The sequence below is a fragment of the Peromyscus eremicus genome, chromosome 2 (genome assembly GCF_949786415.1).
Source record: "Peromyscus eremicus chromosome 2, PerEre_H2_v1, whole genome shotgun sequence".
Taxonomy (NCBI): domain Eukaryota; kingdom Metazoa; phylum Chordata; class Mammalia; order Rodentia; family Cricetidae; genus Peromyscus; species Peromyscus eremicus.
Window position 1 is genome coordinate 31,130,340 of NC_081417.1, and position 22,602 is coordinate 31,152,941.

The 22,602-nt window shown below is 38.7% G+C and overlaps 1 protein-coding gene across 2 annotated transcripts; it reads left to right on the top strand.

Annotated features, from left to right (window-relative positions):
• Positions 1–7,198: 7,198 nt before the first annotated feature.
• Positions 7,199–21,207, top strand: Pex2 (peroxisomal biogenesis factor 2). 2 transcript variants are annotated; one of them, XM_059253964.1, is made up of 3 exons: positions 7,199–7,417; positions 17,976–18,086; positions 19,946–21,207. In XM_059253964.1, exon 3 carries the CDS (start codon positions 19,963–19,965, stop codon positions 20,878–20,880), a length of 918 nt encoding a protein of 305 aa, XP_059109947.1. In that variant the 5' UTR covers positions 7,199–7,417; positions 17,976–18,086; positions 19,946–19,962; the 3' UTR covers positions 20,881–21,207. The 2 variants fall into 2 exon arrangements, with proteins under 2 accessions (XP_059109947.1, XP_059109948.1); XM_059253965.1 differs by lacking the exon at positions 7,199–7,417 and adding an exon at positions 7,516–7,857.
• The last annotated feature ends 1,395 nt before the right edge of the window (positions 21,208–22,602 follow it).

The following is a 22,602-nucleotide window of genomic DNA, read 5'->3' on the forward strand; positions in this document are numbered from 1 at the left end:
CACCAAACTGCATCCCCAACCCTCTCTGTTTTTTAATAGCTATACCAAATTCCATACCACATTCCAGAGATAGACCAGATACCTCCCAAGTGTCCAATACTAAGCTTCTACCACACCTACCACATTTTGCCTTATACTATATGAACTCTGGGAGCAATGCAGTAAAATGGTCTTAAGTAAGGGTTCAAGTCATACAACCCGAATTCAAAATCTCTCTGCCATCTATCGACTATAATTCACTGCCTTTTATCCTTTCTTAGCTGAGTTCATTGTTTTTAATACCTACCAGAATTGCTATAACGACCTAAAGTTATTGTCCAAAGGCAACCTGAAAGAGGAAAGTAATTATTTCATCTTACAGTTTACACTCACGATGAAGAGGAGTCAGAGTAGGAGCTCAAAGGAAGAACCTGGAGGCAGGAACTGAGGTTGAGACAGTAGAGAAATGCTAACTACTGGGTTGTTCTCCATGGCTTGCTGAACTTTTTTTTTTACAACCCAGAAGAGAGGCTACACTGCTCCTAGAGGTCTCAGACCTAAATTAATCAAGAAAATGATCCCACAGACTTGCATACAGGCCAATCTTAAGGAATCATTTCTTCAACCTGAAGTTTCCTCTTCCCCAATGATCCTAGATGATATTAAGCTATCCAAAACTAACCAGCAGTTATAGATTATCTAATATATGCAGTATATCTACATATATGTGTATGTATTGGTCTATTTCTTTGAAAGCCCAGCACGTCCTCAATAAATGTAAGTTAATGCCAATATCTAATTTCATCATTATTATCTATAGTTAAAAGAGCTTCCATTCAGCAAGATGACACAGGAAGTTGATTTATCTTTCAAGTTACTATCCTTTCATCAGAAACAAATAGTATTTTCCTTGGTATTATTTATTGTTGTATATAAAATAAATTCCAAATGTAGTATCTTTGAAAAACTTTATTTCATAATTCCAACAAGTTATCAAGATGGGTATGGCACATGGCACCCCATCACTTGGGAGACTGCATTTAACATACCCATGGCTAAGAACAGACAAAGATCAAAGAGGGAAGGATATGCTTTCAACCTCATGTTTTGCTGGCTTCTATTTCTTACAAGCTGTTGATCTGTGGACTTTGGTTCCTTTCTAGCTGCTTGCCATGGGTCACCTTCTATTATTGTGATATGCTGATCTCTTTATAGGACAGTTTATCACATGGCGGCTTCCTTCGTCAAAGAAAAATGGAAGTCATAGGCGTTTAGTACCTAATCAGGGATGATCATCTATCACTCTTCTGCCATTAACTGAAAAAGTCAGAGTCAACCTCACATTTAAAGGAATGAGATTGTACAAGAGTGTGACTGTTGTGAGAGGGTTATCAAGGGTTCTCTTTAAATGCCTCCAGAACCTCATAAGCTTACTCTAGTAATTAAATGGGACTAATGTATCAAAAGTTTAAGAGTGGGGTTGGGGATTTAGCTCAGTGGTAGAGCACTTGCCTAGCAAGTGCAAGGCCCTGGGTTTGATCCTCAGCTCCAAAAAAAAAAAAAGAAAAGAAAAAGAAAAAGTTTAAGAGTATCTTGCCTAGCAACTTATTATCAACAACTACAAATTCATATTCCACTTTACGAAAAGATCTATAAGATGAACGCACTGACCATTGGTCCCTCAGGAATGTTAGTCCTCTAGTAAACAGATTTGGCTGTCACCAAACACTGAAGGTTCAAGTGATACTAATTACATTTATTCACAATCTATAAATTACACCCACTCTCCAAAAGATCAAATTATACACCATTCATCAGTGTAAATGTAAAAATAATGGTCCCCAAAGTTGTCCATATCCCAACCTTTAGAACTTGTGACATTTTTTGTAACAAAAAAAAAAATAATTTTATAGTTTAAGAAGCACAGAAGATGTAATTAAGGATCATGAAATAGAAAACTAGTACTGGAATATCCAGGAGATTCCAATGAATACTTAAAAGCAAAAAGGATATCCTACCTGTAGTCAGAGAAAGAAGCATAAGGACAGGAGAATGATTAGAGAGATGCAACACTGCAAGCTTGGAAGAAGGAAGAAAGGGACCATGAGTCAATGAACTTGAGACAGCTTCTAGAAGGTAGAAAGCCAGCAAACCAGACACTAGCCTTGAGGCTTCAAAGTCTCAGATTGTTGACAACTTGATGGGATCAGTGTTGGACTCCTGACCTAAAGAACATGCTATTAAATTGATATTGTTTTAAGTCACTATGTTTGTGTCAATTTATTACAACAGCAACATAAAAATTGTACAAAGGGAGAGTATGTCAACTCCTAGTGAAAAAGATTATACACACACGTACATAAAGAGTATAGAGGGTCATTATATGTATTAGAAATCATTAAATGTAAACAAATTCTACTTCAACAATCCAATTGTAAATCATGGATCATTTAAAAAAAACCAGACTGTACTATAAAATCATTACTTATCATCAAAAGCAGTAGGAATAGAAAATACCGGTTTTTTATTAACGAATATCAATAGAACATTCACTATGTGGAATACAGTTTCAAACATTTTATTAAATCTCTCATTTACTTATTTAACCATAAAAGGAAGTTATTATTATCATTATTTTTTAAGGTGACAGGGTCAAGGAACTTGCCTAAGATCACACAGATTTGCAAGGGACAGGGGAAGGATTCAAATCAAATACTCTAGTTCCACAATTTATACATCAAACCACCAGTTACATTTCTTCAACAATCTAAAAATTTATGATAATAAAATAATTATATATTTTTTCTCCAAAACTCACTTCATAAACTTTTCAGACTTAAGCAAGTGAATGGTGCTAAGAATTCTGTATTATTCTTCCCAATTTATTTATTCACCAATTACTTACTTTTTCTCATGCCAATAGGCACATAGGGAAAGAGAAATAGAGTTCACAGATTCACAGATTAGTGATGAGACAAAAAGAGTAAAAAATTTATAGTATGACAAAATAATATGAATAAACATTAATATATTATAAATAAAATAGACTCAGGCAAAACCACTCAAATGAATTCATGATTTATATGAGGAAATAACAAGTATAAATAAACACTTGCTTGACATCTTACACACTATACTACCAGTATGTAACTTGTGCCAAAAGGTAGAGAAAGGCTTAATTGACAAAGAGAGCACTACATGGTTTGAAGAAGGAGGGGTTTATGGAGTTTAGTGTTTAGGAAAGACTACTGTGGCAAACAAGTGTGGTGAAGGTAAAGGCCATCAACTTGGTAGTACACATCTGAAAGTACGGGGACAAGAATAAAGACAAAGACAGCAAATAGTCAATGAGAAAGTGTTTTAGAAGTGGTATCAGAAGGCATTATGACCAGAAACCCAAGGTGCCATTACCCCTTCACCATCCCTTAAGAAACAGGCCTCCTTCAAGGAATGTTAACAGCAAACCAGAAATGTGAGAAGTTACAGTGAATGTTGTTTAAATACCAGGCAAGGGACTATCAGAATGGTATCTGTTGTTCTAAAGAATTTGAGCATTAGCTTAGGGGCAACTATAGTCTGAAGAGTATGTCTCAAGCCCTACAACCTGGGAATATGTTACTGTTAGGGTCCTGGAGAAGTCCCACAAAAGACCACCATCCACATATGCAATCAACAAGAATGTTTATTGTTCCAGCATGCTGGGGCCATCCATCCTACACAAAGGGAAAATGTCGATGACCCCCAGAGAAGCTTGCAGGCTTCTTTTAAGCACAGCTAGAGGAGTTCCTAGAGAAGTCAGGTCATTTCAGATATGATTGGCTTAAGCAAGTGGCAATCATATTAGTACATTCTAACTGGCTAGGGCTACTCAGATGCTAGTTAAGGCTACAGTTTTTCCATTTTGGGGCAGGCCTGGACAAGTCCCAGGCTTTATCCTTATTTGGTTATTACCTTGAGCTTATTGACTGTGGAGGCTGGCTCAGGCCTGGTATGTGTAGTCCTTGCTCCTTGTCCTTGCTGATGGGGATGTTGGGAATCGATTGTCCTTTGCTCATGGCTCTAACTCAGAAACTGCCTGCTCCATTCTAAGAAGCTGGGACCAAGGCCTAGTTCTTAACTGAGTTATTAGAGTAGGCTGTCATGATATTTGCCTGGCCCTCTCATTACCATATCATGGTAAAGGGGACTTTGCTAATGTGATTAGTTACACACTTGACATGAGGTGACTCAACATAATCAAATGGATTTTTCATAAAACAATGCTAAGAGAGAGATAGATAGAGGTAAGAACAGAAGAGTTGAGGGTCTCATCCCTGTTGCTAACTACAAGATGGAGGAAGACAATGAGAACATGGAGAGTGTGAGTGGCTTCCAGACAATGTGAACAGTCATCTGCTAACAACAGTCATGGAGAAAAAACGAAAATAATGGAAAGAAACCTCAGCCTGACACCAGCAAGAAGCTAAATTTGGCAACCAATCAAACAAACTTTAATGAGCAAAAAGCCCCAGATTCCTCCATTGAGCCTCCAGAAGAAAAGCAGGGCCTGTGTACACCTTGAATTGAGCCCATTGAGGCCCATCTTGAAATATAAAATAAAAAAATAAGGGTTGTTTTGAGGTGCTAACTTTGTGGTAATTCATTACAGCAGCAATAGTAAAATAACAAGATTGTAAGATCAACTTTTTCTTAAAAGATCCAATTATATTGATTTAAGCATAATGTAATATGCTAATATAAATTTAACTTCTTAAAGTCAGCAATTTTAAAATATGTTAGAGGCACAAATCAATGTGTTCTTAACATTTTTATTGTTAAATTCTTTAGAACCTAAAAGTCACTACAAGGCAAAAGGAGGATATGAGATGCCATTATAATTTAATATTTTCTTTGTACTTAAAGGTAAAAGAATAATCAATTTTTCTTCTTTAAACTTTCATGGTAAATGAATTATATTAATTTTTTCAGTATTTTTTAAAAGACCACAGTCAAGTCTTCACAAGACTCTTTCTTGGGACGTCTGTATGAATAAATTCTAGGCTTAAAATATTAATGTGTTTAATTTCCAAAAGTAAAAACTACTATGCCTTGCTTATTATCTAGATAGTCATTGACTTGATCCTTATTAGCTCCTAGAAACAAAGGCCATGTCTGTCTTCTCTTTGGCTTGTATTCTCATTAACACTGTCTAACAATATTCCTGGCCCAGGCTTTTGTTCAATAAATGAGTGAATATGTTTTTAAGGCAAGTTTTAAAATACAGGAAACAAAGTTTCTGGTACTACTAGCTCACTACAAAAACAAACAAATAAATAAAGAAGTACCTATATTGAGAATAAATCTAGAAATTATTTTAAGTATTTTTAGCAGAAATTTTAAATGGTATGCTTGCTTCCTGCATTCTTAAGAGTCATCTAACATAATTCAAATTTCCTGTGAAGTTGGGATCTTTATTATCAAGATACTGTGATGTTCATGGACCTATTAAAACTCCTTGAACTGGAGTTGCTTTCTGAAAATGTCTTCTCTATACATTTTTGTCATTGTTTGTGTGTGTTCATATGTTTATATGTAATTGTTCAACATGTGTATATGTGTGTGCATGTGTTTATATGTAATTGTTTATTGTATGTGTGTCTATGTGTGTGCATCTGTTTATATGGGACCATCACTGTGCAAGCTTCAAGAAGAGATGCTCTTTTCACCATGTGAGTCTCTGGGATCCAGTTCGACCCTCCTGCTTGGCAGAAAGCACCTTTAATTGCTGAACCCTCTCCCTAGTAGGTTTTTTTTTTTTTAACCTTTGTCATTCTCATAAAAATCAAGTGAAACCAGGAAAGATACTATATAGCTGTCGTCCCAGCACATAGTAGCTGAGACAGAACTGCTGTTGAGACCAACCCTAGCTACACAGGAGAAAACGGCCTCAAAAGAAAACAAAAATTAAGTGAATCCCAGGCTACCTGAGAAGGGCAACACAGACATCTTCCTACACAACTAAGTCAACCTCCCGCTCTTCTTCAAAGTTAATTTAATTTTTCGAACACTGTCCAACATAACTACAATGGGAACCATATTATGTAATTTAAAATTTTTGGAACACTTTCAATATAATGAACTGATGAGCCTTTTGTATCTCTTTATGTTGTGTCTTAGAATCATGTCCATCCCTTACAGAGCAGACTGTATTTCAAACAAGTCACAAGCAGTTAGTGGCCACCAAGAGGTACATAGGCTACATCTCTAGATACCTCCCTCCTGTCCCTATCTGAACTCCACACCCTACCAACCCGCAGCTCCGACTGTGTCATCAATGTTGTCGGGTCACTTGGTAGAAAAGAACTTGCTTCAAGTCTGCCTTCTTTCTTCTCCAGCCTATTTTGCTCCCAAGATCTCCTTTAATGAACCGTAGTTACACCAGGTGTTAAGTGATAGCAAACCGTGTCTTTAATCTATCAATAAACTAGTACTGTACTGGGTGGATGATACCGAGGGTTGCTTAGTACTTTCTCCTTTACCTTGTCCACGTTGCATACTTTGAAAAAGAACTCTGGTGTACAGGGTAATTCCGGAAATAAAATACAAGGGAGAGGGTTTGGGGACAGAGAATAGAATCATATTCTTGTATCACTACCCCCATCAGCCTGAGTCGAGCTGGTGTAGGGTGGGTGCGGGGTTGCGAGCATTAAAAGGACCTCAAGACTTTTGAGTAGGGCTCTACTTGATTTCATAGGAACCTGACAAGCAAGCCACCAGTCAAGGCCATTTTACTCCTTGTCACCGGGTTGCCCCCACCCGGCGGCCTGCAGCCTCTGTTCAGAGGAGCTACCTGATGAGGACCCAATGCACGACCTCACATTTGGGGAGAGGTCGGTCGTTCCGACACCCGCAGGAGGAGAGGGCACCCTCCGTACAAGGTCATCCCTCAGCTCGCAGGTGCGCAGGCGCCCCGCCACCAGCCGGCGGCGCTTGTCCGGCGGCCCGCAGTGGCGTCCACAGGCCCAGAGCCCGCCCGCAGAGCCCAGGCGTCCCGCCGGGCCTTGACACGGAAGCCTCTTCACGCCGGGGCCCGACCCCGCGCTGACCGCTCCGTGACTCCTCTGCCCCACCGAGACAGCTCCGCCGACCAATCCCAGAGCCCGGAGTGTCCCCTTCGGCAACTCGGCCCTTCGGCCATTCGGCCCTTCGGCTGCTCGGCTCCTCGGCCTTTTCCGTGGCTGGGCCCCGTCCGGCTGGCCTCAGACCCGGGAAGCTTACTTCGACTGGGTGACATTTCCCGAGTGGCCCTTCTTCAGCCACTTCCGGGTCTCCCGTCGTCCCGGAAGCCCGCGAATCCCGGAAGCGTGGGTCCCCGCGATTCGGCTAGGAAAAGCCCAGCTTTCCGGAGAATGTTTGAGGAAAGGTTCCGTGGCGCCTGGGCGTTCCGCAGACCCGGCAGGTCAGTGTCCGCCCGGAGCGGAGCCCCGCGGCCCGGTGTGCGGGCCCGGCGGTCTCGGAGGACGGCCATGCGACGCTCGCCTTGGCTGCAGGCCGCTGGGGCTTCCTGTCTTCCTGGAAGGAGCCCGGGTGTCTCTTGGTTTCCGGAAAGGCAATAAAAGCAATCCGAACCCCTAGTTTTCCCCTAGTGTAGTGCTGTCACACAAGCAGAGCGACACTGCCAGGAACGAGCCGCTGCAGTCCCCGATGCGACTTTCCAGGCAGCCTCGAAATCGCCTCCTCGCCGTAGTAGATTGACTTCTTAAACTCAGATTTAAAAATCTCTCGGGGTCCATAATCAGAATGTTCGTGGAAAAGATTTTGTTTTTCAACGTGCTGGAGTTTCAACCTTTTTGAGAGAGCCCATTCGCTTAAACTCAGTTTTGGTCTCTGTGGGCAGAGGTACGGAAGGTTTTCTTAGGAAATGGCTTGTGAAGTGCATTGAAATTCATTGGTTTGTTATAAGGAATGTGATAATCATTTCTGGTTTTCTTTGGGGATCCTTAAAAGTTGTTGGCTCTAAGTTATTTTCGTACCATTTTCCACACAGCAGATACTTAGCGAAAAGACTTGTCACGGACTGAAAATTTTCCAGTCTATCACCTTCAAATATGTTATGGCACCCTTTACCAAATTTTCATGTTGACAATTTTTTGTAATTATAGGATGACTAAAAGCCCCACCTCCAAACCCCCTCACCAGTTTGTAGTCAAAACACCTTCCAGGAATGTGTGGCCTTTAGTTAAACCTGAACAGAATGAATTTGGAGTGGCTGACTTTTCTTTCTTCTTTCTTTTTACTGATTTGATCTCTTTTGTATTACCAATTACTTGTATCCAGAACGATTACAGTTGAAAGACCACGAGCCAGGGGATTTGAAAAAGGAGTCAGTAGAATTACTTAGAAAAAAGAACTTCATTTTTTTTTTCTTTAAAAAGTAAAACAACAGAACATAATAGACCACTAAAATGAAAAGAATTAGGTTCTAGTCCTGATTATAGTTTGCCCCTGCCCAACTTTACCTTTTGGCCTAATTCTCTTTTTCAGTAATTAGAGGTAGCACTCAATCTGTGGTTTTAAAATTGTTCCATAAAAGAACTTTTGTAGAAATTTCCTGGAGCCATGCAGAGGAGAGACAAAGCAAGCCGACTGTCAGCTGTACTTTAACAAGCACAGCTATTTATGTGTTCTTTTATAACAGTGTTCCTGTTAAGATTTAATTCATATCTTGGACCAGATGATCTGCCTTTCTTTTTAGCATGAAAATTCTCTTTCTTAGGACAATTGAACATTTGTATTCAGTATGCATTCATTTGGTTATTCTGGCTTTCTAAAATTATGTATTCATAGTTTCTAAAAGCTACAAACATGGTTATGCTCTTTAATTTTTATAAAATACTTGTTTCAAGATTAATTCTGTCTTTATGATTGGTCATAATTCCTAGTTTCTCTTCCTTTTGGATATTCTTGTTTTTTAATTGTAATTAAAGTTTTGCCTTAAATTGATGATCATAAAAGTCCTTACCATAATTTTCTGTTTGACTGATTCTATTGCTGAGCCTTAAAGTTACGTGCACTCTTGCTGGTCATCACTTCTCTAATAAAATTAGGAGTCTAGCACCGTGTGTTCCTCAGGGCATCAAGTAATTTTCATGTTCCTACAGTACAGGGGAAGTGTGAGCCATGTCAGATTTTATGTCTGAACCAAAATTCACTTGAGATCCCTCCTTCACCCCAGTCAGACAACCAGAATGTAGGTTACATGTCCCTCTCTTTGCTGTGAAGTAAAAGTAGCTTCTAAGGACGCTGTCCTGCTTTCATTCCTTCAGAATATGAGAGAAACCTTGGAAGAAAAGCCTCCACTGTTCCATTTTCCCCATGACTGCGAGCCTGGCACTGTCCTTTTAAGCACAATGCTATGGTTTTTATACGTGGTAGTGGAGATAGGGACAAGGATTATGCATCCTCTGGCCTTACCAGTATGGCCCTTTTGTCTTCCCAGCCTATTTCTTTCAGTACAGTCAAAAAGTCCCTTTCTACATTGTTTTTTTTTCCCCTCTATTTAATATGTATTCCTTTTTATCAGAGCTCAGATTTCTTTCCTGAGTAAGATAAAATGCCATTCAAGTTGTCTTTTCTTTCTTATTAAAACACAAAAGCCAGGAGCTCAAAAGGAATTCTGTCTCTATCATGGTTAACCCCTGTGTTCTGTGGATGAGTTGGCATAGCATCTACCATACATATAAATCTGTATTCATAATAAATGATCATGCCGCAGTTTTCACCCATGTAAGTCTCTTTGTTTAGATTTGACATTCAATCCCTTTGACTGATTCTCTGACCGCATGTATAGGGAAGGGAATGTGGATGAGAGCATGGGTGATTTACCACATTCCTTTAATTTTTTTCTCCATCTGTAGTTCTGAGAGCTTGGTTATGAATTTGGTCTTTTGAATGATCCCGAAGAGCAAAAACTTGCTTTTCATTTTGTGGAATTACATTTGATTCAGGCTTACTAGCTCCCCATCCATTCTAAGTTTATGTGTTCTACAATTTTGTAGTGATTTCTGGAAATTTACTGTTACCTTGACCTTAAATTATTTTTGTCTTGAAGTAGAGATTATAACGGCTACTGTATTATAAGGGTTCCAGGACACAATATAAAGGAAATAGTATATGGTACAATTATGTATCGCATAATTTCTCCTGTTCCATGATTAATACCTCTTTCTTTGGGGGTATTTTTCCATTCTATTTTGCCCTAAAAATTGCAATTAAATCTATGTTCTAATAATTTTTAAGTAATTTGAAATTCTTCTCTTAAGCAGTTTAATTCTACTTTAAATCCCTGAATTTATAGAATGATTTGAAGCTGTATTTCATCTGGCTGTTAGTACATGCTTGGATTGTAAGTTTCCTGTAGTTGGCATCCCTGCACTTAATGCTTAGCCTCTGAAAAGACTCCCTGCAGTGTGTCTCCTGGTGCCACCTTAAAGTGTTTATACCTCTAGGCCATCACCACCTTGTCCATAGAAGGCACAAGTGCCGAGCATGGCTCTGTGACTTAATGGTAGTTACTAATCTTTCTGTGTCCCACTTTTCATTTTTTCTATTACTCTCTCTTTATCATGTATCCTGCTCTTTTTTCAGTGTTTCCCAATGTCAGTATTTGCTCTTACCATGTCCTGATTTCCTCCTCCTTCCAAGCTTTGCTAAAACTGTGAATTACCATTTTTGTTTACAATTGTTTGTTTCCCCAGTTGATGAAGAATGTGGTGTAGTAAAATGACTTGTCCAGAGTCTCTTTGGCATGTCTTTTCCTGTTTGCACTCAAACACCTCCTTAATGTTGCAGTACGCTCTCTGTGTGATACAGAAATAGTAGGTTTCTGGAAGAAAAGAATATGCAAACCTCCCTGCTTTCTTTTTAAAACAAAAAAGGGTGAGGCTAGGTTAAGGTGTTGGAAACTTTGTTTTAAGGTCTTAAAATAGTGTTTTGGTTAACTTTAGATAGTGAAACATGTACCCAGTAGCTAAAATAAGCAAGGCCTTCAGGTGTGTGTGTGTGTGTGTGTGTGTGTGTGTGTGTGTGTGTGTGTGTGTGTGTGTAAGACGAATTCTAGTCTTGAAAATTCTACCATTTGCTTTTGGTTTCTTCTTATTTCCAAATGGGAATAAAATACATTTTTCTCTCTGGTAAGGAGCTTATCCCTGCATTCCTTTTTGAGAACTCTGTACTGTTTTTATTTTTCATACGATTTTAGAAAAGTTAAGAAAATATTTACTATAATTTTGATAAGAACTATGTTCAAGTTAAAAAGAATTTGGAGACCTAATGTCCACAGTTTGAAAACTTCATGTGTCTTGGATCTATCCAAATGAGCATTATTGTGATTTATCACACTGTCTCTCTATGAAATATTAAAACTTAATCTATCTTTGATGGAGGGAGGAACAACAGAATAGTGGCAATTCATATAACAAGTTTGGGGGAAGTGGGATTTGAACTTACAAATTGTTGGTTTTTAGACCTGTTCAGGGTGCTAGAGGTCAGGGTATTATAATGAATCTCAGCATAGCTTTACTCTTTTACCTGTGTGTGCTCTGGGAATCAGTTTAGTCCCTCTCTGATGTGTGTCCCATTTGCTAGTATTGATTTCAGTACAATGGACAGTAAATCTATCTGACTGCACAAAGAAGGTAAAATAGTAGAACATAGATTCAAAACTTAAGATCTGTACTTTCAGATTATTCACATAACCTCCAGGAATGAAGTTTTAGCCTTAAACTTATAAAAACCTAGAAAGAAAGAAAATGGAGTTCCAGTTGCATCCATTTGGAAGAGTAGAATTCCTCAGACAATACAGCAGACCTCCGAAGGCTGAGTTCCCTGTTGTAAAGCTCCAAAAGAAGCGGGCAGAGGGAGTGGGCATGTGTGATAGATAAGGTAGAGATTAATCGGAACTCAGAGGTTTCTGCTGACAAAGTTCACAGGACTGTAAATTTAAATGTAGAATTTCTGTAGGCAGTATGCATTGACAAATATGTTTAATGGTAATACATCTAGTCCTGAGAATCCCAGAACAGGTCAATAATAATGTGTATATTGATAGCAGCAATGTAGAAGATGTTACTTGGTATTATGGCTAAAATCCATGGTATCCTCTTAATCATAATTACATTAATATTGACAGGCCCTTGACAATACCCACATTATTATTGATAGATTTCTGTCAATAACATGTTTTTAAATAAAATATATTCATTCATAATTTGCACCACACTCAATAAAAGCTCTAAAGTACATCCTGAAAATTTCCTTCTTCCTCAATGAGATAAAATCACTTGCTATAGTTTTTTAATGTGATGTTGATAATGAAGGGTTTTTTTTTTTTTTTTTAGAAAATAAAAATCAGGAAGAAAACAGGAGTCATCTAAGGCATAAGGTTATATATTGCTGTTCTTCAAAAACCTGTTTTCAGGATTTTTTTTTTTTTTATCTGAAAGAAAAGCAGTGTGGCATATCCCCTGATAAAATGTCAGCAGGGGACCTTTTTAACAGTTCTTAGTGCTGGGTCATTTGGTCTTAAACATATTTATGTGACAACTTAGTTTAATTACCTTAACCCTAGTAGGTATTATACTTTTTATCTGCTCTTAACTTTGCCTTCAGCATCTTTTTCATGTATCCTTAAAGTACTAGAATCAGTCTTTAATGTTAATACTTATATCACAGATTATAATTTTAATCACTTTTATGTGACTGTTTGCCTGTATAGTAAATATTTGTTAAGATTAGCATGATTTAGAGAGTGAGGGAGAAGTGTGTCAGCGTTAGGTATTAAAAGGTGGAATAGGATGAAACTTGTCTGGGCACTTTGAAAAAGTATTAATGTAGTATTGTTTTAATTCAGAATAACTTCAGTTTACAAAAGCAAAAAGATTAACAGGTTGACTTGTATTTTCTGAAGTCTTCAAGTTTGAGCCAACGTTTATGAAACTAAGTACCAGTGTAAAAAAAACAAAAAGTGTGGAAATTGTAAAGCTTACTTCAGTTCTTGAAAGTAAAGCACCTATACACTGATGGGTGGTTGAGCATTGGTATTAGCAATCACTGTAAAAAGAGCCAGGAAAGTGCCAGCTTACCAAAAGTAGTTTAATTTTTTTATCCAAAAATATGATAACTAAAATCTCCTTTCTTTTTACAAGTTCTTATTGAAAATAAATTATATTCTCCAAAAATTTGCTCCCATCTTGGTCAACCCTTGGATTGCAGAAGTCCTGTTACTGTTCTCTTGCAAAGCACTTAACTCACTCAGTGAATTCTGCTATCAGGCTGACCTTCTAAAACATATACCGTGTTATGGCGCTTCTGGGTGATTATTATGCCTACAGCATGAGTGCAGCATCCCTAACAGCTAGGTGTTTTAATTTGTCCAGTGTGGCATGGCCTTCGGTCCATCTCTCTTAAAAGGCCTCTCTGCTTTCATCATAGCAGATGACTTACCTCTTTGCAGCCAGGTGACATATGAAAACACACCAAGGCTACATTCCAGCAGCTCCTGCTGAAATCGATCTCCAGGAGTCCCAGCGAGACTGTAGCCAGTTCACATCACAGGCCTTTTGCACAGCCTGTTTTTTTGTCCTAAGTAAGAAAGATGCTTATGTTTTCATCTGAGGAGTTTTGTGGCCCTTTTCAGTATTTTCACATTTTTGAGATCCATTTGTTGATGCAAAGATCCATGGCCAGTTCTGATTTTACTAAAACTCTGTTGGGTTAAACGTGTGTGGGGGGAAAAAAAAAAGGAAGTTCACTGATAATAAATATTTAGATCAAATCCCTGCTACCTAGGAGATTGCTTGGCATTTATATGCCCAATGAATATTAGTTAAATTGAGTAAGTATTTGTCAGAGAATTAGAAGTCACTAAAACACAGACTACTTCCATTATGTTGAGAATGATTTTATGTGATTTAAAGGCATTTATGGCATTTTTCTGTACTTCACGCCTATTACGGGACAAATCTTATTATGCTTCAGTGGAAGGAAGAGGATTCTATAATCAGATTAATTGAACATCCAATTATATTTATTTCATTGGTTTCCTCTCCTGGGCACTGCCCTTCTCTAGAGCTAGTATTCTGAAAGATCTGTGCCTGCCAGAATAGGGGGTGGAGTGGAGTTGGGCGAGAGGAAGAACTGAATATTATATTTGGTTGATAAACCGAGGGTTGAATACTTGGACTGCCTGTGCCCTGCCCTGAGGGACAAAGTAACCCAGAAGGAGATAGTATCCACGTGTTCCTGGGGTTTCTTCATTTCCTAGTCACAGGCCCAACCATGTTGATGGGGTTAAATTGCTGAGTGTATTAGTGATGATGGAAGCCAACCTCATTCTCCAGGAATCCTCTTATGTGATCTTTCAGACAAGATACAAACTATATGTCCTTATGTCAGGCCTTCTTGCCTGGCTCTCAAATAAGCACATATAATGGTGATATCATGTTTGCAATTTCTTTGCCACAATTACATTTTAATGACATGGTCAATATTTCCTGGAAACAAAGTCTTTTGACACAGGTTAAGGCATTATTGTGGGTAATAATGAAGATTGCAGACTTTCAAAGGAGATTTGCCGAAATCAACTTGTAGTTTTTTTCTTTTATGCCCATCCTTAGCCAAGGTAATAACGATGTGGTAATAAGGCTTCTTTATAGTTTCCAAGCCACTTTTGTAGCATTATCTAGTTTAATCTCAACAACCCATTCAAGTAGCTGTTAGTTCTTTTTAGAAGAAGAATCTGAGGCTAATGAATTTTTTGATGACATAGCAAGTAGGAGACAGCTAGAACTCGAGCCCAGGCAGGTTTGACTTTACTTTGCTTTTCTCAGTCTGTCACAGTTGTCTGAAAGGGGGTTTAGAATATAGGTGAGGCATTCCATGCTGACAAGGTGTGGTGTGTAATGGACAGTGTTTGTTCTAGGTTTACGGCTAAAACAAGTCACAAAACTATTAAAGTCTGGAAATAAACCCTAAAACAAAACCCAGAGAAACAAATTATTCATCTGGGGAAGCGAAGGCTGAAGAGTGGTTTAATAATAAGTCTTTTGGTCTACTAAAGAGCCTTACTGAGGGAGGAGAGGGAGCCCAGCTGTTCCTAATCTACACTGGGGCCAGGCCTAGGGAGGAAAAAAAGCAAAGAAAAAAAAATGTTAAACTATAACAGAAGGAATAAGAAAGAATTTTTTATAGTATTGTTAAATATTGGATCTGTTAGACTGTGTTAAGTCTTAAGTCTCCTTTCCTGGCAGTCATTAAAAATTCCTCTTTACTGCATGGTCTCAAGTATGATTCCTCTAGAAAGAAGGATTTTGAAAAAGATTATGTGTCTGAAAAACTATTCACTGACTGCTCACTAAATCCCAGTTAAGAACTGAAGGCAGAGGTAGCTTGCCTAACTCTCTAGCTAGGTGTGTTCTCCTAGTGCATTGACTGGCTACCACCTCCTGCCGACCCCCATCTCATACAACTTCACAATTGTTCATTCCTGAGCAGCTCCTATAAGCAGCCAGTCTTTGTGGTGAATTCTAGAGCTGTAGATTAAGATATTTATGTACTCCAATCTGGAACTTTCACAATCCCAGGATTTAAAGATACATAAATGAGCACTATTGACCGCATAAAGCAAGCCTGACATCTCATCTGCTCCTTGGCTAGGAATGCTGTCTGTCTAGTTCAGCACTGGGGACCAGGTATATGGGGCTCACATTGATGACTTGAATTGGACAAGTAATCAGGTAGGATGTGTTAGCTAATCAAACGTTTTAGTGTTTTTCCCCCTTCTGTTAATACATAATGTTATTACATTAGGAAAATGTCACCTAGTTCTATTTATTTGTTTGTTTTTCCTTCTGTTAATACATAATGTTACTACATTAGGAAAAATATCATCCAGTTCTATTTATTTGCTTGCCTCCCTATTTGACGACGGGAAGAGCATGTGGTATTGAGGCGTACAGATGATAGGATGGGAAAAAAAAAAGATGAATTTTGCTTTGAATCTGACTAAACCAAAAGTTCTCCAAATCATAGAGCACTTGTGAGAAACGTGAACACTTGAGGTCCCATCACGTTTCTAATAAATCAGAATTCTTAAGAGTGGAGCTCAGCAATCTAACACATCCTGGGAGGGATTCTGATAAGCTCTCAGATTTGAAAATCACTAGACTAGAGGGACAGTGAAGGGGTAGAATGTGTAGAATACACAAAGATATATGTATCGTTCTTACATCTAGTTATAGCTTTTTATCAACTGAAAAGTATGATAATGAGATTATTGTTATAGAAAAAGCTGAATTCATTGTGAGGAGATATAGACCACCAGAAGTTTGGATCACTGCCTTCCTCATTTAATATTTAACTAGATAATATAAATTTTTATCAGAAATGACTGTACTTATAAAAATCTCTACCCAAATTCCCAGTCCCGTGTTTACAGGCTGGCCACCAAGGCATCTCATAGAAACCTTGACTTTGAAAATTGTATGCATATATTCATGTATTTCCCATGTTAATGCACTGGGTCTACATCCAGTCATTTACTCCAGTCAGTTATTTTTATTTAATTCTTGTCAAATAGTGTTAGCTCTCCCACCTCACTTTAGATTTCAACATTCTTTTTTTCTTTGTCCTCATTGATAGGTTTATAATTTACACCACCACTAGCTTCTCACTAGATCAACCTAACAGCCTGATAAACGGTCGGTGTGCGTCCAGCCTTCTCACAGCCAGCAGAAAGCTATCGTGAAGAGTGGCCAGAGCAAGTGTCTACAGAGCGGGTCTGGTTAGCGTTTTGCTTAGGAGTGTTCACTGAATCCTGTTACCTTCCTGGTGAAAACCCCCCTCCTCATCTGAGCTTCTAACCTGCAGCCTGAAGGATCTGTCTCTTGCTTTCCTTTGCAGCCTTCTACTTGTCCTTATGCTCTGGCTCTTCATATCACCCCTGCTTAATTGTTTTTAGTTTCATAATCATATTGACCCTGCTGCTCCTTCCCAGGGCCTGCTTAGATTGCTCCTCACCAGGTACCTGTCTATAAATGGGGTTGAAAATAAATTTCTCCATCTCACTGTATTTGCCTGTTTGTTTTATATAGCATGCTCTTACAGTCCCCCTTTTAGCCTAGGTAAACTGTAGGCTCTACCATGCTCACAATGGTCTTTCATTCTATATAGCAGGGTCTCCAGCACAGCTGGTAAGTAGTAGATAGACCACAAACATGGTTAAGTAAATAAGAACCAATATTTGTATGGTACTTGGAAATAATTTTAAAGGTTACTGGATCGAATTTGTGTTTGCTACCCTAAACTTTCATTCTGCTCATTTATCCATTTATCAAGTAATTATAAAATACCTTTGTGTACCAGGAATTACGATAGGTGCCCTGATTCAACTCTGATAATACCCAGATAGACTTAGCATCGGTGCTTATCATGTAGTACAGAAAATAAACGATTAAAAAGTACATTATGTCCGAAGTATAGGGGCCAAAAAAGGAAGATGGGATGTTAAGGGAACCCCAGAAAGGCAGCCAAGCCACATTTTAGAGCCAGGAGGAAGTGATACGTCAGCCAGTACTTAATTTTTCAGTTGAAGAATGGGGACACATGCTCCATGAAAAAGAAGAAAAAAAAAATAGGCTTTATAAAGTGGCAGGGGTACTTTAAGAAGGAACTAGGGGCACCGGGCACCAGATTAGAGAGACTTGTGTTCTAGAGTGGTTACCGAGTGGACAGTTTTTGGTGGGCCAGAAGGGAGATAAAGCAACTAGAAGGAATCCCAGCAGAGGGGAGAGCAGCCAGACTTCTTTAGGAAATGGGTTTTAGTAGTTAGAGAGTGATGAACACATGAGGAAAATGTATTTTGGACAAAAGAGCTGACAGTTGGCAATAGATTAGATTAGATTAGTAGACTGAGGGAAGGGATCTCTTCTCTCTTTTTAATCCCTTTTTCTTTACTGCAGCTCCTGGCAAGTATGAGGCAAGGATTTCTTGAAGCAAAATTGCAGCAGAGCTCTCCACCACCTTGTGGCTAGGCTGCCGAGTCCTGAAGGGATCACAGGAACACGGAAAAGGTGAGTGCTCCCTCAGGAGGGGATTGGCATTTGTATGGGAGAATCATTCCTCATGTCTGGTTTAGTCGAAGACGTCACCAAACAACCTGTATTATTCAAGGGTCATTTTTGTTTCCTGTGTTTGAACTTGTTAAGCAGAAGGTCTCTGCCACTAATTCAATCTAGGACACATAAGCAGCATTAAAATTCACTTCTTGAAAATGTCTTGTGTTGCCAGAGATAGTCCTAATGTCAAGAAGTACAAATTCATTTTAGGATGTTTTCACTTCTGTTACTATTTAATAGATAACATTTAACATCTACCTTTAAATAAATTTCATAAGATAATAGAATTTGAAAGGAATTGAAGGGTCATTTTTGTCTCTAGCCTTGTGTTTTGCATGGTGAGATACCCAAGGCGGAAGGAGGATCAAATGAAAACCCTCCTTTACGATCCCATGATCTACTGGCAGGAGCTGATGTCCACAGGATCTATACCTTTAGTGGGAGCCTGGGTTCTGGATGGTACTGTTAGGGGCCTCTCAAAGGCTCGAGATCATGTTTAAGTTTAGTGTGCTGAAAACTTATTTTACTATCTTTATTTTTCTCTTAGTCTTATTGTTATGTAATTGAAAAGGATTAGATATATGAAATAAATAACATGATGACCTCATATATATATATGCATATATGTGTGTGTGTGTGTGTGTGTGTGTATACATACATATACACATTGTGAGATAAGTACCCCTATTAAACAAACAGCCATTACAACTCATCGTGTGTGTGTGTGTGTGTGTGTGTGTGTGTGTGTATCTTAGCCAGCTTCAAACAGGCATGCTGACTGCTGACTTATTAACTATAGTAGCCCTGGTATACAAATAGTCTCCAGAATTTACTCATCTTCTAACTTAGAATTTGCATTGCAGACAAGGTCTCCCCATTTTTGTTATTACATTCTATTACATTGTAATCACAAGTTTACCCTCAGCCTCCTGGAGTTCCACGTTTAGATTCTCTATGAAAGTAGATCAAGCAAAGGACCCACTTAGAACTAAAGAGAATGTGGGTCATGATTTGAGTTTGATGGTTCATTTGTACGATGTAACCGATCTCCACTGATCTGTCTATCAACGGCTGCAGTGACGGGATTGCATTGCTCTGATTTGAAATCTTAAATTGCTTCTGAGGCATGCGTACTGAGCTAACATTAATTAACTTTTTAGATTTACTTACTGTTTTTAGTCTCCTTTAGCATCTATTTCTTTTCTTGTGTATTTATGAAATTATTATAGTATATATCTTTACTCATGCTTTTTCTTGAATACTTTATTGTATGTGTATCCAAAATACACATTAGTATTTCGGTAATGAAATGTAAGTAAAGTATATTTGAGAAAGATTAAGTGACTACTTGAAAAACATACCCTTGAATCCCACTGAAGCACTGGAAATCACAGTGAGGTCTTGATTTAACCATCTATTACCGTGTTCTATGCAATCCATCCTTCTCCATTTGCTGTGTTATTGTGCCTCATTGGTAGTTTCAAAATTTGTGTCTGTCTGACAGAATGTCCAGCCAGGGAACATTTTGTAGAGGTATGTTTCTGGAATCAGTAAATAGCTGCCCTCCCCTCTCTCTTCACCTCCTACCCATGATTCCTTTGCTGAGAGGGGGTAAGGGGGCTGGATAAGGGGGAGGGGGCAGCCAAGAAGCACGATATAAAGAAAGGAAGAAGAAAAGAAAGAGAGGTTCCAGTTAAGAAGAGATTGTTGGCTGTCTTTACGCTGTAAATAGCTCGTCTTCTGTGTGTCCAGGCAGCTGAGGCAGGAGTAGAAGATTGCCGCTGCTTGATGGTCCCTAACTGTGTTTTTCCTAGACACCTTCTGAGAAGACATGGCTGGCAGAGAGGAGAAGACCGAGAGTGCAGGCAGAGTGCTGAGGATAAGTCAGCTGGATGCACTTGAACTGAACAAGGCTCTGGAGCAGCTCGTGTGGTCTCAGTTTACTCAGTGCTTTCATGGATTTAAGCCAGGCCTGTTGGCTCGATTTGAACCAGAAGTGAAAGCATGTCTGTGGCTTTTCCTGTGGAGGTTCACCATCTACTCCAAAAATGCCACTGTGGGGCAGTCAGTTTTGAATATTCAGTACAAAAATGATTTTTCTTCCAACCCAAGATACCAGCCCCCAAGTAAAAATCAGAAACTGTGGTATGCTGTGTGCACCATTGGGGGGAGATGGTTAGAAGAACGATGTTATGATTTGTTTCGAAATCGTCATTTAGCATCTTTCGGGAAAGTCAAACAGTGCATGAATTTTGTGGTTGGACTTTTAAAATTAGGTGAGTTGATAAACTTCTTGATTTTCCTGCAAAAGGGAAAGTTTGCCACTTTGATAGAGCGCCTCCTTGGCATCCACTCTGTATTTTGCAAGCCCCAGAACATGCGTGAGGTTGGCTTTGAGTACATGAATAGGGAACTTCTCTGGCATGGCTTTGCCGAGTTTCTGATTTTCCTTTTACCGCTCATCAATATCCAGAAGTTGAAAGCCAAGTTGTCTTCCTGGTGCATACCCCTTACTGGTACTGCTGGTAGTGACAGTGCCCTGGTTTGCAGTGGCAGAGAATGTGCTCTCTGTGGAGAGTGGCCCACAATGCCTCACACCATTGGATGTGAACACGTGTTCTGTTATTACTGTGTTAAAAGTAGCTTCCTATTTGACATGTACTTTACCTGTCCTAAGTGTGGCATAGAAGTGCACAGTGTGCAGCCACTGAAATCAGGAATTGAAATGTCAGAAGTGAATGCTGTTTAGAAACCAAATTGTTTCCTCTGAGGGAAAATGTATTGTGTCCAAGTCCTTGGTATTAGTCATCCTCAATATCATAGGTAGGTGTCTTTGAAAAGGCATGTGCTGCTCAGCCACTGTTCTCTTCTTTTCTAAGCACAACTAAATTCTAATCACTGGAAACTAAATGACACAAGAGAATCTTATAAATGCTCATGTTATTTTTTTTAAATCATCTATTACATTTTTAATGTCAAGAATAATGGAAAATTTTTGTCAGATGAATACTAAGAATGACTAAGTGTGCTTCTTCATAGAAAAAGGTCGGACTCTAAAAATAAAAGATTTTTGAGACTCTGGGATGAGTGTGCATTTATTTTCAGAAATGACAGAACATCATAAGCCAACATCATAAGACCTTGTTGTGTTAAACCTCAAGTTCTATAGTCTTGCTCATAACTAAGCTTTCCCCTGAAGCCAGTTTTCAAGAGGTTCAGTCCATAGCTGTCAGACTCCTTCAGAGTTGAATTCTTATATTCAGAATGTAAAAAGTGCTTCAGGCAGCCAGAAGTGAGATCTGGGGACTATGGTACAGCTAGTCTGAAGAACACTGTTTCCTAAGTCTATGTCCTGGATCAGAGCCCATGTTCTCACCAAGCATATTGCTAATTTTATGAAATACTGGAAGTCTTCTATATAGTAATACTAGAGCAATTCATATCAAGTCTCTTTTCTCTGCAGATTTCACTAAATGAACCCTTTGTTAAATAATATGAAAATATTGGGACTGTTTTTAATCACCAAAATAATAGCACTGATTTTTAAACAGTATCAATTTTTGTGCCTTCATAATATGTCAATCTAATTAGTTCACACGTTAAATAGTATCTGTACTTTTTTTATATTCAGGAAATATAACAAATTAACTTGTGTTGATCAGTCTCAGGTCTTCATTAGAATATACTGATAGATGGTTTTTAAAGAACAAACCTAGAAACATGAGTATATGATGTGGTAGACCATTGTCCATCTGTGTTCATATTTCACTCAACACTTAAGATGCTGATGCAGCTGGAGATACAGCGGTGCACAAGGAACAGCAGTATCCTCAGGACGTCCATTCCCCTAATGTTGAGCCAGGGCAGCTTCAATTGAGTGGAAGCTAGGTGAGGTGTTTCACAGCTTGAGAAGGATGTATCTAAATTTTTCTTATTTTAAAACTTTATTGTGAAAACCTGAAAATTCAGGATAGTACACGATTTTTAAATATAGATGACAATATTCACATATATTTCATTCATTGCATTACATGTTCATTTTTTATTCAACATTCCTCGGCCTTGTAAGGCAGCTAGTTCTATCTTTCTTACATAAGTAAATGACACAAATTGTTATTTAGGACTCTGAATTCCCACTAGATAAAGCCACAGAGCTGGCCGAGATGACCCAGTGAGTAAAAGCATCTGCTGCTGGTTCTGACAACCTGAATTTGATCCCCAGAATCTAAAAGATGGAAAGAAAAGAACCATGTCCTCTGACCACCATGTATGCACTGTGCAGTGCGTGTGTGTGTGTGTGTGTGTGTGTGTGTGTGTGTGTGTGTGATCTCCAACTCAAATCCATTTTGGTAAAATGAAAATAAAGAAGGCCGGTGAGATGGTCCGGTGGGGTAAAGTTGCTCTCTTTGCTTACTAAAAAGCCTGAAGATCTGAATTCCATCTTCAAAATCCACATGACTGAAGGAGAAAA